Raw genomic sequence first — 14,353 nt, 5'->3', positions numbered from 1 at the left:
TTCCTGTACTGCCCGGCTCCACATGCTCCCTGACCATCCCTGCAGCAGCCCTGATGTGTCATTGTCCTCCTCTTAACCTGCACTGCAGGTGCTGCAGGGCTGGGCTCTGGAGCCTGGGTCTGGGCATTTCTCCTTAGATATGTAGAGGCCCAAGAAAGGTTTGGAGCCTAAGAAGCCCTAGGACTCCAGGTGTCCAGGGCAGCCCCAGCCTCTTGGAATGACTTTCCCTAATACCACAGGGGTGTTCTAATCCCAGGCAGAGCCAAGCTGCCCCTCACCAACTCCTATGTCCTCAACTTCCTTTCATAACTTCTGGGATGGTAACACCTAATCCTCCAGCAATACTGAGGCTTTTCTCTTTATTCTGTTTTCCCTTTTGAAGAAGCCAAGGCTCGGAGCAGTCGAGTCACCTAATCATGGTCTCATGTCACCTGATCAAGGTCTCATGTTACCTTATCAAGGTCTCACCCACTCACCTATTCAGTTCTCGCCAGTTCAGTTCAGGGTGGCTTCTAAGCTACCCTCCACAGCTCTGCCCACAGGACATTTGTATAAGTGAGGGGGTGCAGGGCCTTCCAGCCCCCTCCAACTCCAAAACTCAGCCTCCAAAATCAAGTGGACTCTCTGAACCCACCCCGGGCCTACAGTTGTCAGGGACTGGATGGGAAGATGTAGAGCTCTCGGCTTTCACTCTGGGGACTTACCCAGAACATATTCTCCTCATGAGCTAAGGAGGCTGGCCCCCCTGGAGTTTGGAGAACTCTGAGGACAGAACTTACTCTTCCACCTGCTTGGGCCTTACCCACAGGAGAAGCACTGCCTCTCTACCATGCCCCATCCAACTCAGGCACCCCAGGGACTTGCAACAGACTGATTTTTTCTCATGTCCCTCTTAAGGCTCCCGGCTAGCCACACAAATCAAATCCCAGTGATAGGTCCAGACATCCTATCCTGAAACTACATCTTAGTAAGACCCCAGGGAATCCTTTCTCTAAAGACAGTCTTACTCCTGTTCTCCCCCAAGCCCTTTCTGGGCCAGAAGCTTTGCCTGGACTCAAGCAATGGCAGACAAGTGCCCTCTGAGGACACAGAAGTGCGTGCTCAGAACTGTGATTCTCCAAGTGGAGGCAGAGGAGAAGGCCCAGCCTTCCCAGCAGGGCTAAGGATATGCAAGGAGTGCATTCATCCCGAGGTGTTGGCAGCATCCCAGCCCCACCCCATTCTCATAGTAAATCAGGCTCACTTCCATTGGCTGCATACAGTGGAGTGATGTGACCATATGTCACTTGAGCATTACACAAATCCTAATGAGCTAAAAATATGTTTGTTTTAGCTAATTGACCTCTTTGGCCTTCATAAAGCAGTTGGTAAACATCCTCAGACAATCATTTCCGAAGAGCAGATTGTGGGTCTCAGCTGTGCAGAGAAAGCCCACGTCCCTGAGACCACCTTCTCCAGCTGCCTGCTGAGGCACACAGGGGCGCCTGCCTGCTGCCCGCTCAGCCAAGGCAGTGTTGCTGGAGCCAGCTTGGGACAGCTCTCCCGACACTCTGCCCTGGCCTTGTGACCACTCTCTGGGCCGTAGTTGTCTGTCTGTTAAGTGAGGAAAGGCCCATCTCCAGAGGCATTCAGCGGCAAAGCAGGGATTCCAGGTTCCGACCCCATAGCAGGACTTCTTGGATTTCTACAGCCAGTCAGTTGCAAGCAGCACCCACACTATTTCTATAAGAAGTGGCAGGAGCTGGGATCTGAAGAGTTCCGCAGTCTACCTTTCCCTGTTTCTTGTGCTTTATGCAGTCAGGAGGAATGATCTGGATTCCATGTGAAGCCTGGGACCACAGAGGCCCAAGACTTCCTGCTTGATTCTCCCTGCAAACTGCGGGCTGTGGGCTGAGCCTTCAAGAAGCAGGAGTCCCCTCTAGCCATTAACTCTCAGAGCTAACCTCATCTGAATGGGAACACTAGTCCTGTGATGTCTGGAAGGTGGGCGCCTCTACACTCCACACCCTATGTGGTGGTCCAGACACATCATTCCTGGCATTAAAAAGCTGTAGGGGGACCCGTCCTATTCCCTGGAGGCATTAAAGGGACATAGAAATAAATCTCAAGATCTGAGGCTAATGCCAGCCTCCGACTCAGCCTCTGCACTGTATGGGCCAATTGTAGCCCCAAGGACTTCTTCTTGCTGCACCCCCTATCTGTCCACACCTAAAATGATGGGCTTCTATTAGTTACAGAACTCTGGCCTGTTTTTTGTTTTTTGTTTTTTGTTTTTTTTTTAGCTATGAAACAGAGGTAATATCTAATACAGAGAACTTACCAGTAATGCTTCCTACTTACTGGGTACTGGGAAGAAGTGCTTTATACATATTTTCTCATTTAATCTACACAATAAGTAATTAAGACATTTCCCTGAGGCCACGGGAAAGACAGTGGCAGAACCAGTTCTCCAAGGAGGACTTGCAAGTTCTTAACTGGACTTTGCAAGGCTCTGGTGGCAACTGTCAGCTTGTAAAGGATGGCGCACAGTGTCTGGCATGTAGCAGGAACTAAAATAATGGCAGTGATTAATGTTGTGATATGCAGACACAACACAGCAAGATAAGATGCAATGTACCTTCTGGGTCAAACCACCCTGGCCACTCCTCCCCGATACCCAGGGTTGACGTGCTTGAATTAGACAGGATTAAAGGCTTACTGGAGCTGGAAGCCTTGCCCCAACTCAGGAGTTTAGCCCCAGACCTTCTGTCCACCAGCTGAGAAGGACAAGGGCGGAAGGCAGCTGCACAGAGCGGGGCCACGGCCTTGCACACAGTCCAGGGAGCCTTGGTGCAGGAGCCAGGCCTCCCCCTGGGTCCCCATGATGAGAGAATGGGTTCTGCTCATGTCCACGCTGCTCTGTGGCCTGGCTGGCCCCACACACCTGTTCCAGCCAAGCCTGGTGCTGGACATGGCCAAGGTCCTCTTGGATAACTACTGCTTCCCGGAGAACCTGCTGGGCATGCAGGAAGCCATCCAGCAGGCCATCAAGAGCCATGAGATTCTGAGCATCTCAGACCCGCAGACCCTGGCCAGTGTGCTGACAGCCGGGGTGCAGAGCTCCCTGAACGACCCTCGCCTGGTCATCTCCTATGAGCCCAGCACCCCCGAGCCTCCCCCACAAGTCCCAGCACTCACCAGCCTTTCAGAAGAGGAACTGCTTGCCTGGCTGCAAAGGGGCCTCCGCCACGAGGTTCTGGAGGGTAATGTGGGCTACCTGCGGGTGGACAGCGTCCCGGGCCAGGAGGTGCTGAGCATGATGGGGGAGTTCCTGGTGGCCCATGTGTGGGGGAATCTCATGGGCACCTCCGCCTTAGTGCTGGATCTCCAGCACTGCACGGGAGGCCAAGTCTCCGGCATTCCCTACATCATCTCCTACCTGCACCCAGGGAACACCATCCTGCACGTGGACACTATCTACAACCGCCCCTCCAACACCACCACGGAGATCTGGACCTTGCCCCAGGTCCTGGGAGAAAGGTACGGTGCCGACAAGGATGTGGTGGTCCTCACCAGCAGCCAGACCAGGGGCGTGGCCGAGGACATTGCGCACATCCTTAAGCAGATGCGCAGGGCCATCGTGGTGGGCGAGCGGACTGGGGGAGGGGCCCTGGACCTCCGGAAGCTGAGGATAGGCGAGTCTGACTTCTTCTTCACGGTGCCCGTGTCCAGGTCCCTGGGGCCACTGGGTGGAGGCAGCCAGACGTGGGAGGGCAGCGGGGTGCTGCCCTGTGTGGGGACGCCGGCAGAGCAGGCCCTGGAGAAAGCCCTGGCCATCCTCACTCTGCGCAGCGCCCTTCCAGGGGTAGTCCACTGCCTCCAGGAGGTCCTGAAGGACTACTACACGCTGGTGGACCGTGTGCCCACCCTGCTGCAGCACCTGGCCGGCATGGACTTCTCCACGGTGGTCTCCGAGGAAGATCTGGTCACCAAGCTCAATGCCGGCCTACAGGCTGCGTCTGAGGATCCCAGGCTCCTGGTGAGAGCCATCAGGCCCAGAGAAACTCCTTCTGGGCCCGCGCCCGACGCTGCAGCCGAAGACCCACCAGGGGTGGCCCCAGAGTTGCCTGAGGACGAGGCTATCCGGCAAGCACTGGTGGACTCTGTGTTCCAGGTGTCAGTGCTGCCGGGCAACGTGGGCTACCTGCGCTTCGATAGTTTTGCTGACGCCTCCGTCCTGGGTGTGTTGGCCCCATATGTCCTGCGCCAGGTGTGGGAGCCGCTACAGGACACGGAGCACCTCATCATGGACCTGCGCCACAACCCTGGAGGGCCATCCTCTGCTGTGCCCCTGCTCCTGTCCTACTTCCAGGGCCCTGAGGCCGGCCCCGTGCACCTCTTCACCACTTACGATCGCCGCACCAACATCACGCAGGAGCACTTCAGCCACATGGAGCTCCCGGGCCCACGCTACAGCACCCAGCGTGGGGTTTATCTGCTCACCAGCCACCGCACCGCCACGGCCGCGGAGGAGTTCGCCTTCCTCATGCAGTCGCTGGGCTGGGCCACGCTGGTAGGTGAGATCACTGCGGGCAACCTGCTGCACACCCGCACGGTGCCGCTGCTGGACACACCCGAAGGCAGCCTCGCGCTCACCGTGCCGGTCCTCACCTTCATCGACAATCACGGCGAGGCCTGGCTGGGTGGTGGAGTGGTGCCAGATGCCATCGTGCTGGCCGAGGAGGCCCTGGACAAAGCCCAGGAAGTGCTGGAGTTCCACCAGAGCCTGGGGGCCTTGGTGGAGGGCACAGGGCACCTGCTGGAGGCCCACTATGCTCGGCCAGAGGTCGTGGGGCAGACGAGTGCCCTGCTGCGGGCCAAGCTGGCCCAGGGCGCCTACCGCACAGCTGTGGACTTGGAGTCTCTGGCCTCTCAGCTCACAGCAGACCTCCAGGAGGTGTCTGGGGACCACCGCCTGCTAGTGTTCCACAGCCCTGGCGAGCTGGTGGTAGAGGAAGCACCCCCACCACCCCCTGCTGTCCCCTCTCCAGAGGAGCTCACCTACCTTATTGAGGCCCTGTTCAAGACAGAGGTGCTGCCCGGCCAGCTGGGCTACCTGCGTTTTGACGCCATGGCTGAACTGGAGACAGTGAAGGCCGTCGGGCCACAGCTGGTGCGGCTGGTATGGCAACAGCTGGTGGACACGGCTGCGCTGGTGATCGACCTGCGCTACAACCCTGGCAGCTACTCCACGGCCATCCCGCTGCTCTGCTCCTACTTCTTTGAGGCAGAGCCCCGCCAGCACCTGTATTCTGTCTTTGACAGGGCCACCTCGAAAGTCACGGAGGTGTGGACCTTGCCCCAGGTCGCGGGCCAGCGCTACGGCTCACACAAGGACCTCTACATCCTGATGAGCCACACCAGTGGCTCTGCGGCAGAGGCCTTTGCACACACCATGCAGGACCTGCAGCGGGCCACGGTCATTGGGGAGCCCACGGCCGGAGGGGCACTCTCTGTGGGCATCTACCAGGTGGGCAGCAGCCCCTTATATGCATCCATGCCCACCCAGATGGCCCTGAGTGCCACCACAGGCAAGGCCTGGGACCTGGCTGGTGTGGAGCCCGACATCACTGTGCCCATGAGCGAAGCCCTTTCCACAGCCCAGGACATAGTGGCTCTGCGTGCCAAGGTGCCCACGGTGCTGCAGACAGCTGGGAAGCTGGTGGCTGATAACTACGCCTCTGCCGAGCTGGGGGCCAAGATGGCCGCCAAACTGAGTGGTCTGCAGAGCCGCTACTCCAGGGTGACCTCAGAAGTGGCCCTGGCCGAGATCCTGGGGGCTGACCTGCAGATGCTCTCCGGAGACCCACACCTGAAGGCAGCCCATATCCCTGAGAATGCCAAGGACCGCATTCCTGGAATTGTGCCCATGCAGGTGAGACCAAAGAAAGACCTGGCTGAGCCCAGTCCCGGGAGTGAGTTGACCCATTGTCCGCACATGCAGGGCTCTGGGCATAGTGCGTGACAATGGCTTTTAGATTTGTTCTCATGTTTAAGTTTTGACCAGTCAAGTCCTTTCCTTTTTCTCAACCTGTTCCATCCACTCTCTGTGACCCTGAGGTTGCTGAACACCTCTGTAGAACATTCATATTAGGTTGGTGCAAAAGTACTTTCAGTGGCAAAACCCGCAATTACTTTTGCACCCACCTCACAGGAAGCCAGTTTGAAAGCCAACCAATACTCACAGGAAGCCAATTCGGAAGCTCCTGGGATAGAAGGCATTTCAGCCTTGGCTGGGTGGAAGGTGAGTGTTGGCAGGGCTTCTCATTGTCAGTGTTGGGGAAGAGGCCAACACCTGGCAGAGGTGGCCATGGGCTTCACCAAGTGCCCCACCGCTGGCCGGGAGCTCCATCTAGGCAGCACTCACACCTGCACGCTGTTCTACCTGTGGTTTGCTGCATCGTCACAATTGGGCAGGGCAGCATTTGTCATGGGATCCCTTGCAAGGAGGGTCTGAGACCAGGGCTTGGGTGCAGACAGTTTGTCTGGGAGGCGGTTGCTGAAGCAGGCGTGAAGGAGGGAGCAGGGAGAGTGAGATGGGAAGCTGACAGGCAGGTGCTTCAAAGCTGTTCTGCTGAAGCCAGGACCCTGACGAGTGTGGGGATGCTCCCCAGCACAGCCCTCTGCAGGCGGGGCCCAGTGGCTCCTGTCCCGCATTGGCCAAGAGTTGCCCTGAGAACATGACTCAGGGTGGGACAGGCTCCCCCTTCTTGGAGAAGGCCCGAGCTGAGGGTGGAAACACAGGGCTGTGCTATAGGACAGCCTGTCGGTGGGGTCGTGTGCAGCTGAAAGCAGAGGGGGCTGAGAGTGCCAAAAGCATCTGCTACAGAATTGTCATCCCCATTTTCTGCAACTGAGGCCCAGAGAGGAGCAGAGGGGAGTGGCCTGAGGCCAGAGAGCTGTGACTGAGGGCAGGGCAGGGCCTGGAGGGCAGTGTCTCTGTCAATGAAGGCTCCTTGCCCGTCAGTCTCACCAAGACCTGCCTCCCTCCAGCAGCCTTAGTGAGGGAGGAGGAGGTGCATCCACTTGGGAGTAGCCTATGCTAGGCTTGCAGAATCCCCAGTTTCCAAATCAACAGCTCCTTCCTTTCCAGTATAGCCAAGGTTCACGATTTGGAGTCAGATGTGGATTCAGATTCTGGCTTCACCACTTACTGACTGTGTGACCTGAGACTAGTTACTTAATCTCTCTGTGCTTCAGTTTTTCCATGAAAAAGATGGGGATCATGTTATCTCCTGTAAGGTGGCTGTGAGGATGATGATAAGCTCTACAAAATGCTTAGGGCAGGGCCAGGCGCCTGGTAAAGGTAACTAACATGTTCCAATCCTGCCCCAGTGGAGCAGCTTAGAGACGTTAGGAAGTATCTGGTGAGGTCGGAAAGGTCAGAGGGGAGACCATTCCTGGGCCTTCTAGCTCAGGACACCAGGGCATGTGGGTGGCAGACAGGAGCATCCTCTGCAAGGAGGCTGCCCATAGATCACACATGTCCCAATGGCATGTCACATCCCAGACATGCCACTGGGAAAGTCCCTGGTGTCTACTAACTCCTTCAGAAATGTTAGTTCCTGTCCCATGCCCTTAATATTTCCCATGCCATAAAGGCGATCCGTGGCGCCTGCTTTCCTGGGCTCTAAAACTGGCTGCTCCTCCTGACACTGAGTAGGACCTCCACCTCTTACAGATCCCTTCCCCTGAAGTCTTTGAAGAGCTGATCAAGTTTTCTTTCCACACTAACGTGCTTGAGGACAACATTGGCTACTTGAGGTTTGACATGTTTGGGGATGGTGAGCTGCTCACCCAGGTCTCCAGGCTGCTGGTGGAGCACATCTGGAAGAAGATCATGCACACGGATGCCATGATCATCGACATGAGGTCAGTGGCCAGGGGTCGGTGCTTCCTAGCCAGGACGCAGGACTGCCGGGGGACAGTCAAAGCTATGGGCCACAGCAGGGAAGAAAAGGAACCCTACAACACAGCAGAGGACCTGAGGGGGCCAGGCCTCCTGCCTGTCAGGGATCCGGCCAGCTAGCCCAGGCGATCTGCTTTCATTGCAGGTGGGACCCAGCACTGGTAGTTTTTGCAAGCTTCCCCAATGATTCCAATGTGCATTCCAGATTGAGAATTACCCCAGATTTGCCTGGTCATAGGATTCAGTGGGGACGAGAGGAAGGAGACGTTAAAAACACTGATTCCTGGGCCCCACTGCCCCCTTACTGACTCAGAAGCTCCAGCGGACAGGCCTGATAATCTCTATTTGACAGGCATCCCAGGTGATTCTGATGGTCAGTGGCATGTGAGACAGCCAGGCCCCCCACCTGGGAGTGCACCTCACGTCATACAAAATCAACTCTTGACAATCTCCTGGTCATATGAATCCTACAGGCAGAATTTGGAAATCACACAGGGAGAATTTAGAAATTAATCACTATTGTTATCAAAAGAATTCTTTGCATCACCAAATGATGGTCAGAAGGATGTCTTCAGCTAGCCACCTCCCCTCTGTTTCTGTAAAAATATGCCTCATATGTCATGAGTTTACATCATGGACCGGGGTAGGAGGCGGATGAGCATCCTCAGGCAGTGGCCAGACCTGGCATCCCATGACTCCAGGGTTCATCAGTGGACGTGCCCCGGCACCCTCCATGGGCAGGCCGCCTTCCTCAGATAGGACCCTTCCACGCTCCCCTGTTGTCTGAAAGAAGTGGCAGGGGGTGGCGGAGCAGAAGCATTCACCCAGCTCCAGTTCTCTAGCCCTCAGCGCTCACTCACATGGTTCTTAGTGGTCACTAGGTGGCTCTCGGTCCTGCACCCGCTGCTTCTCCTCCCTGGGAGATAAAACATCAGCTCTGGCTCCAGTTTTGTGTGTGTTCACAGCCTGAGCTTGGGGCTCCTATGGGCTCTGATCATTTTATTCTTTAGAAGTTCTGTTGAGCACCCGAATGACACTCATGCTAAGTCCCTTTCTTCTGAATATGCCAATTACACTTTTTAAAGAGGAGATGGCCCCAGCCTGCAAGTACACTTTGCTTAAAGACACTTCCACCCCTGAGGTTTGTTGGGAGGTTCAGACACTGACATCACAGGCCCCGAACCCAGCCAGGCCATCCCAGGCCATCAATTGGACGAGGCTCTTTAACACATCACTAGCCCCAGTGGGGAGACAGGGGCCCAACGAGGTCACACAGTGGGACAAGTCTAAATGGCCTGGGAGAAATCCAGGCTCCCCTGCTCCCAATGTGGCTCCACAAGCCTGAATATTTCAATACACTAAGTGCCCTGTTTGCCCTGTTAAGACACCTGAACTAAGACAGCTGGTAGGTGTCATAAGATTGTCACAGAATGCAACTGGGAAAAACAATGTTTCCCAAAATGTGTTCCACTTATAGGCAGATATGGGTGCAGGGGAGCAGTCCATGGTCAATAAATGGGGGAAATTTATCAACCGGTTTCTTACTGCAGGACTTGGCAGGGCCTTTAATATATTAACATGTATTAATTATATAGCAGACGGAAAGGATAACATATTTGACCACTAAGTTTCTTGTTCTCAAGAGACTAGTACCCTTGGAAATACTCTGGAAAATGCCAACCCATGGAATTCTAGTGCAGTCTAGAGGCACTAGACTGAGGCTGCCAAGAATTAGAACCCTCCACAGGACAAAGATCCTGGCCTCCCCGAGGGGCACAGAGGGCCTCACTGTGAGCTCAGCCCCTGAGCAGGTTCTGCTTCCCGTCCTTCAGGTTCAACATCGGTGGCCCCACATCCTCCATTCCCATCCTGTGCTCCTACTTCTTTGATGAAGGCCCTCCAGTTCTGCTGGACAAGATCTACAGCCGGCCTGATGACTCCGTCAGTGAACTCTGGACACACGCCCAGGTTGTAGGTATGTGGAGAAGCTTTCCCCTTTCTGCTGTCATTCTAGAAGCTTCTGGGAAATCAGGGAAAGACAGCTTGGGTGTAGGGAAAAGTCATAGTAACCGGAATGTAAGGCCCTGTCCTAGTCCAGGCACTAGATGTGCATGATCTGGAATCCCTGAAAAGCATGTATCACTATGCCAGTTTTCTACAGGAAAAAAAGGGGGGATTGACTAGGTCAAATATCTTTTCTAGGGTCATGCAGCTAATAAGTGAAACCCAAAATGTGAATATTAGTTTGTCTAATACCAAAATTTCCCCCAGGCTTAGCACCATAATCACCAGCCTGCAGCACAAATGCAGAATTTGAAGGATTCTCCCCGCCCCTCACCAACCCCAGTGGGCATTTCCAGTGCTCACTGTACTTGAGCTCTCAGTCACAGTGCCACAAACTTGCCTGGAAAGGTCATGATGCTGATCGCGCTTCTGTTCCCTGCCCTGGGCCCAGAGCAGTGGCTACAGGAGCAAAGGCAGGCCCTGAGCTTTACAGAACCATGACTCTCAAAGCCCCATTCCAGGGTGGATGGCCTCCATCTATCTTCCCTGCCCAGTGTGTAAGACCAAGGAACTTGTGCTCCTATCCAACAAGAAAGGACTGGAGAGACTGATGGGGGTGTGCTTGTGACCAGAGAAACACCCCACCATTTTCATGTCCACGCTTCTGTAATTCACAGGCATTTTGCTGTAGCTTCTAGGACATACATTCCATAGTATTACAAAGTGTAAATACAAATCAGAACCAGGTGAATTCTAAGTTCAAATAGATGTTCAAGACTGGAAGTTAAAGATAGACTCAGTTCCACAGAAAGTGAGGTCCCAGAACCACGAGGTCCAATATGGGAGCCACAAGCCACCTGTGGCCACCGAGCATTTGAAATGTGGCTCTTCCAAGCTGAGATGTGCTGGAGGTGTAACGTGCATACCAGATTTTGAAGACATTATGAAAAAAAAAAAGAAAATACCTCATTAATAATTTTATTTGATTACATTTTGAAATGAATGTATCTTGGATACATTGGCTTAAACAAAACATGATTAAAATTAACACCATGGGTTTCTTTTTGCTTGCTTAACATGGCTACTAGGGAACCTAAAATGACATCTATGGCCAGCATTCTGGCTCACATTGCATTCCTGTTGGACAGTGCTGTCCTGGAGGGTTGTTCTTATGACATCACAAATTGGGCTTTTTTGAGTCCAAACTGAAAAGGAAGTCAGTTCAGTTTAGGTGTTCTCATTATTCATGAAGAGAGAGGACGCCCCTTTCTCAGAAGAGTCAAGCCTTTCCTATCACTTGGCATAAAAAGGCCTCGTTGGGAGTTGTCAAGCACTGAAATCATCGTGATTGGGCATGCATTCTTGTCCCCATTTTACGGATGCAGAAATGAAGGCTCAGAGAAGTCAAGTGGCTCACAAGTGGACACGAGGACACAGACCTAAACCCCGGGGCTTCCTCCATCACGGCAGGCCCAGGCAGGATAGAGAAGACAGGTGCTCCAGGGTCCTGACATGACCCCCATCCTGAAGGGCCTTCTGTCTTTCAGGTGAACGCTATGGCTCCAAGAAGAGCGTGGTCATTCTGACCAGCAGTGTGACGGCCGGCACCGCGGAGGAGTTCACCTACATCATGAAGAGGCTGGGCCGGGCCCTGGTCATCGGGGAGGTGACCAGCGGGGGCTGCCAGCCACCACAGACCTACCACGTGGATGACACCAACCTCTACCTCACTATCCCCACAGCCCGTTCTGTGGGGGCCTCGGATGGCAGCTCCTGGGAAGGGGTGGGAGTGACACCCCATGTGGTTGTCCCTGCAGAAGAGGCTCTCGCCAGGGCCAAGGAGATGCTCCAGCACAACCAGCTGAGGGTGAAGCGGAGCCCAGGCCTGCAGGACCACCCGTAGGGAAGGGCCCTGTAGGCAGAGCCCCAGGGCAGACAGAAACTCTGGGACACACACCAAGGGCACTCCTGCAGATGGCCCGGCCTGAGGTTCCCAGGGGCAGCAAAGGGGCCTGCTGAGCTCTGGTTAGGTTACAGCTGGAGGTGTGTGTACACACACACACACACACACGCATATACACTTATATATGTGTATGTATATATATGTATATATATATGGCTTTCCAGTAACAACCTAAATTTTAACAAAGGTTCCTTCTAGGTGGTAGAACTTGGGGTGGTATTTTTACCTTTATTCCTCATACTTTGCTCTTTTTCTTAAATACTCATTAATGTGCATATATCATTATTTTCAGATGCAGCCATCATTATTCCAAACTACAAAATAAAGAAGATAAAATAAATTATATAACCGAGCCATTAATCGCAATTTAGTGATCACTAGTGGTTGTTAAATCTCTTTTTTCATGAGTTCTCCATCCACATTATTTAGCTCTTCTGGATCTGCCCTGCTGGCCTCTATGAACAGCTGATTTTGTTTAAGATGTGGCACAAGATGCTGTGGGGTCAGCAGGTGGCAAAGATCCCACGGATCTTAAATAGGGAAAGGGCTGGTGCGGCCCTTCTGCTGGTGATGTACATATGCTGGCTGTATCTCTTCTGAGCCACATGCCAGCTGCATAGCTGGCCACTCTCATCTTCTACCCAGGAGCCAGCTGAGACACAGACAAACTCCACAGCTCACCCGAGGTCACACATCCAGCACGGTGGACCTGTGTCCTTTGGGCCACCCAGCATTTGCAGCACCTTTGGATGATCAGAGAATCACTGCCCATAGGAATCAGCCAGAAACAGTGATGTCAGCCCCGCCTGGGTGGGAAACCAGCCCAGCCACTTCCCCAGCTGAGTGGTTCTGGGCAATTTGTTTCACCTCTCTGGGCCTCAGTTTCTTCATCTGTTCAATGGGAGAAATAATACTACACTTGGAGTTGTGAGAATGAAGTGAGTTAATCTAGTGCCCAGCCAATGTTAGCTGTCGTAATTTCTCCACTACAAAGCAGAACACCCCGGAAGCCCCACTTTTCCAGCCCTTCTGGCAGTAGGGCATGGGCATGTGGTCCTGCCTTGGTCAACCAGAAGCTCCTGTGCAAGATGTTTAATCTGGAGCAAGTGGCCAGGGAGCCTGGGCAGTGGCCACCTGCCAGAAGCCTAGTGTACAGGGACAACACAGCCATGCCTTGTGCTTAGCAGGGACAGCAGCAGCACCCTCAAGAGGTGCTTCCCAGACTTCCTGGTGTGACTTTGGCTGTGGTCCTGGTGGAGTGACCCATTGTCCCAACCCACTGCTCAGCCAGGTCCCCCAGCCTGCCCATCTAGGACTGGGCACCATCCGGGCTCCTTCATGAAATCGCTGTCTGCTTCCATCCACCAAAGACTTCATTTTTCTATATTGAACAGCACAGTCTGGTGCAGCTGGTTAAAGGGTAGGTGAGATCTGAACCCATAGCTGTACAGTTCCAAAGATCCTTCTGTTTCCAGCACATCATGAAGAGACCCTGGGCCTGATCTGGAAAGGGGGTTTGAGATAGAGAGGAGCGAAAGTCCTCTGCGTAGCAAAGTACAGGCTCAGCCTTCCTAAATGCAAGCTTTTTTGCATTGTTACCTGCTTGCAGGCACAAGACTGGAGAAAAAGGAAATGGAAAACAAAATCCCATCAGGTCTCTTTTCTGGTGGGACACCCAGATGGCCGACAGCTGCCTAGAAGTTCAGATGAGCCCTGGGCCCCTTCAACTCTCTATGCCCTGGTCTAAGCTCATGGCCTGCACCCTGCCCAACCCTACTTACCTCCAGCTCACATCTTGCACACAGCCACACCTCCTTCCAGACACTCAGACTCCCTCCTCTCTGTCCCCCCACCTCTCACCCAGTGTCCACCAATGATCAGGACCCAAGATAAGTTAATACCTGAGTTAATGTCACTCTGCTCTGCACCCAGCCTGCCATCTTCTTTCACTTGTCTTGGGGTTCCAGCTTTGTGCCTAAATCCCTGACAGCCTCCTGCCCCATCTCTGTGGCCTGACCTGCAGCTAGGGGTTCATCTTCACTGGAAGGGCACTGTTAGGTGATGCAGACACTTCCGGAAGGTCATATTTATCTGTCCCTCTTGCAGATGTGGTGGAGAGGTAAGTCACCCAGGACCAAGCAGGGGTTCATTTGACTGGCATCCAGGGGTGCTGGAGTGCCCCCAGGAGTCAGCTCAGCCCTGTTGTGACAGCATGTATAATAAATGGATTATAAAGGCCCTGGCAGGGACTCAAAGCTGGCTCTCTGGGGCAAGACAGGCCTAGGAGCTTCCCTATTGTTCACCATCAAAGCCCAGGCCACACTCTGGGCAGCCAAGCCAGAGTCACTAGGTAGAGAAAGGAACTCAGGGTATACTGGGCCCATCTCTCCCTGCCTTTCTTTCCCCTCCAGGGCAGATCCCGAGGATGCCAGGCCAGC

General features: G+C 54.0%; 1 protein-coding gene across 1 annotated transcript; it reads left to right on the top strand.

Moving 5' to 3' along the window:
* Positions 1-2,744: 2,744 nt before the first annotated feature.
* Positions 2,745-12,849, top strand: RBP3 (retinol binding protein 3). Its single transcript, XM_003278171.2, has 4 exons — positions 2,745-5,914; positions 7,721-7,911; positions 9,781-9,923; positions 11,500-12,849. The coding sequence occupies exons 1-4, from the start codon at positions 2,861-2,863 to the stop codon at positions 11,853-11,855; spliced, it is 3,744 nt and encodes a 1,247-aa protein (XP_003278219.2). The 5' UTR covers positions 2,745-2,860; the 3' UTR covers positions 11,856-12,849.
* The last annotated feature ends 1,504 nt before the right edge of the window (positions 12,850-14,353 follow it).

This window comes from Nomascus leucogenys, chromosome 18 (assembly GCF_006542625.1).
Source record: "Nomascus leucogenys isolate Asia chromosome 18, Asia_NLE_v1, whole genome shotgun sequence".
In the NCBI taxonomy this organism is placed as follows: Eukaryota; Metazoa; Chordata; class Mammalia; order Primates; family Hylobatidae; genus Nomascus; species Nomascus leucogenys.
The sequence above is the reverse complement of the archived record's forward strand: the minus strand, read 5'-3'. Positions and strand labels throughout refer to the sequence as shown.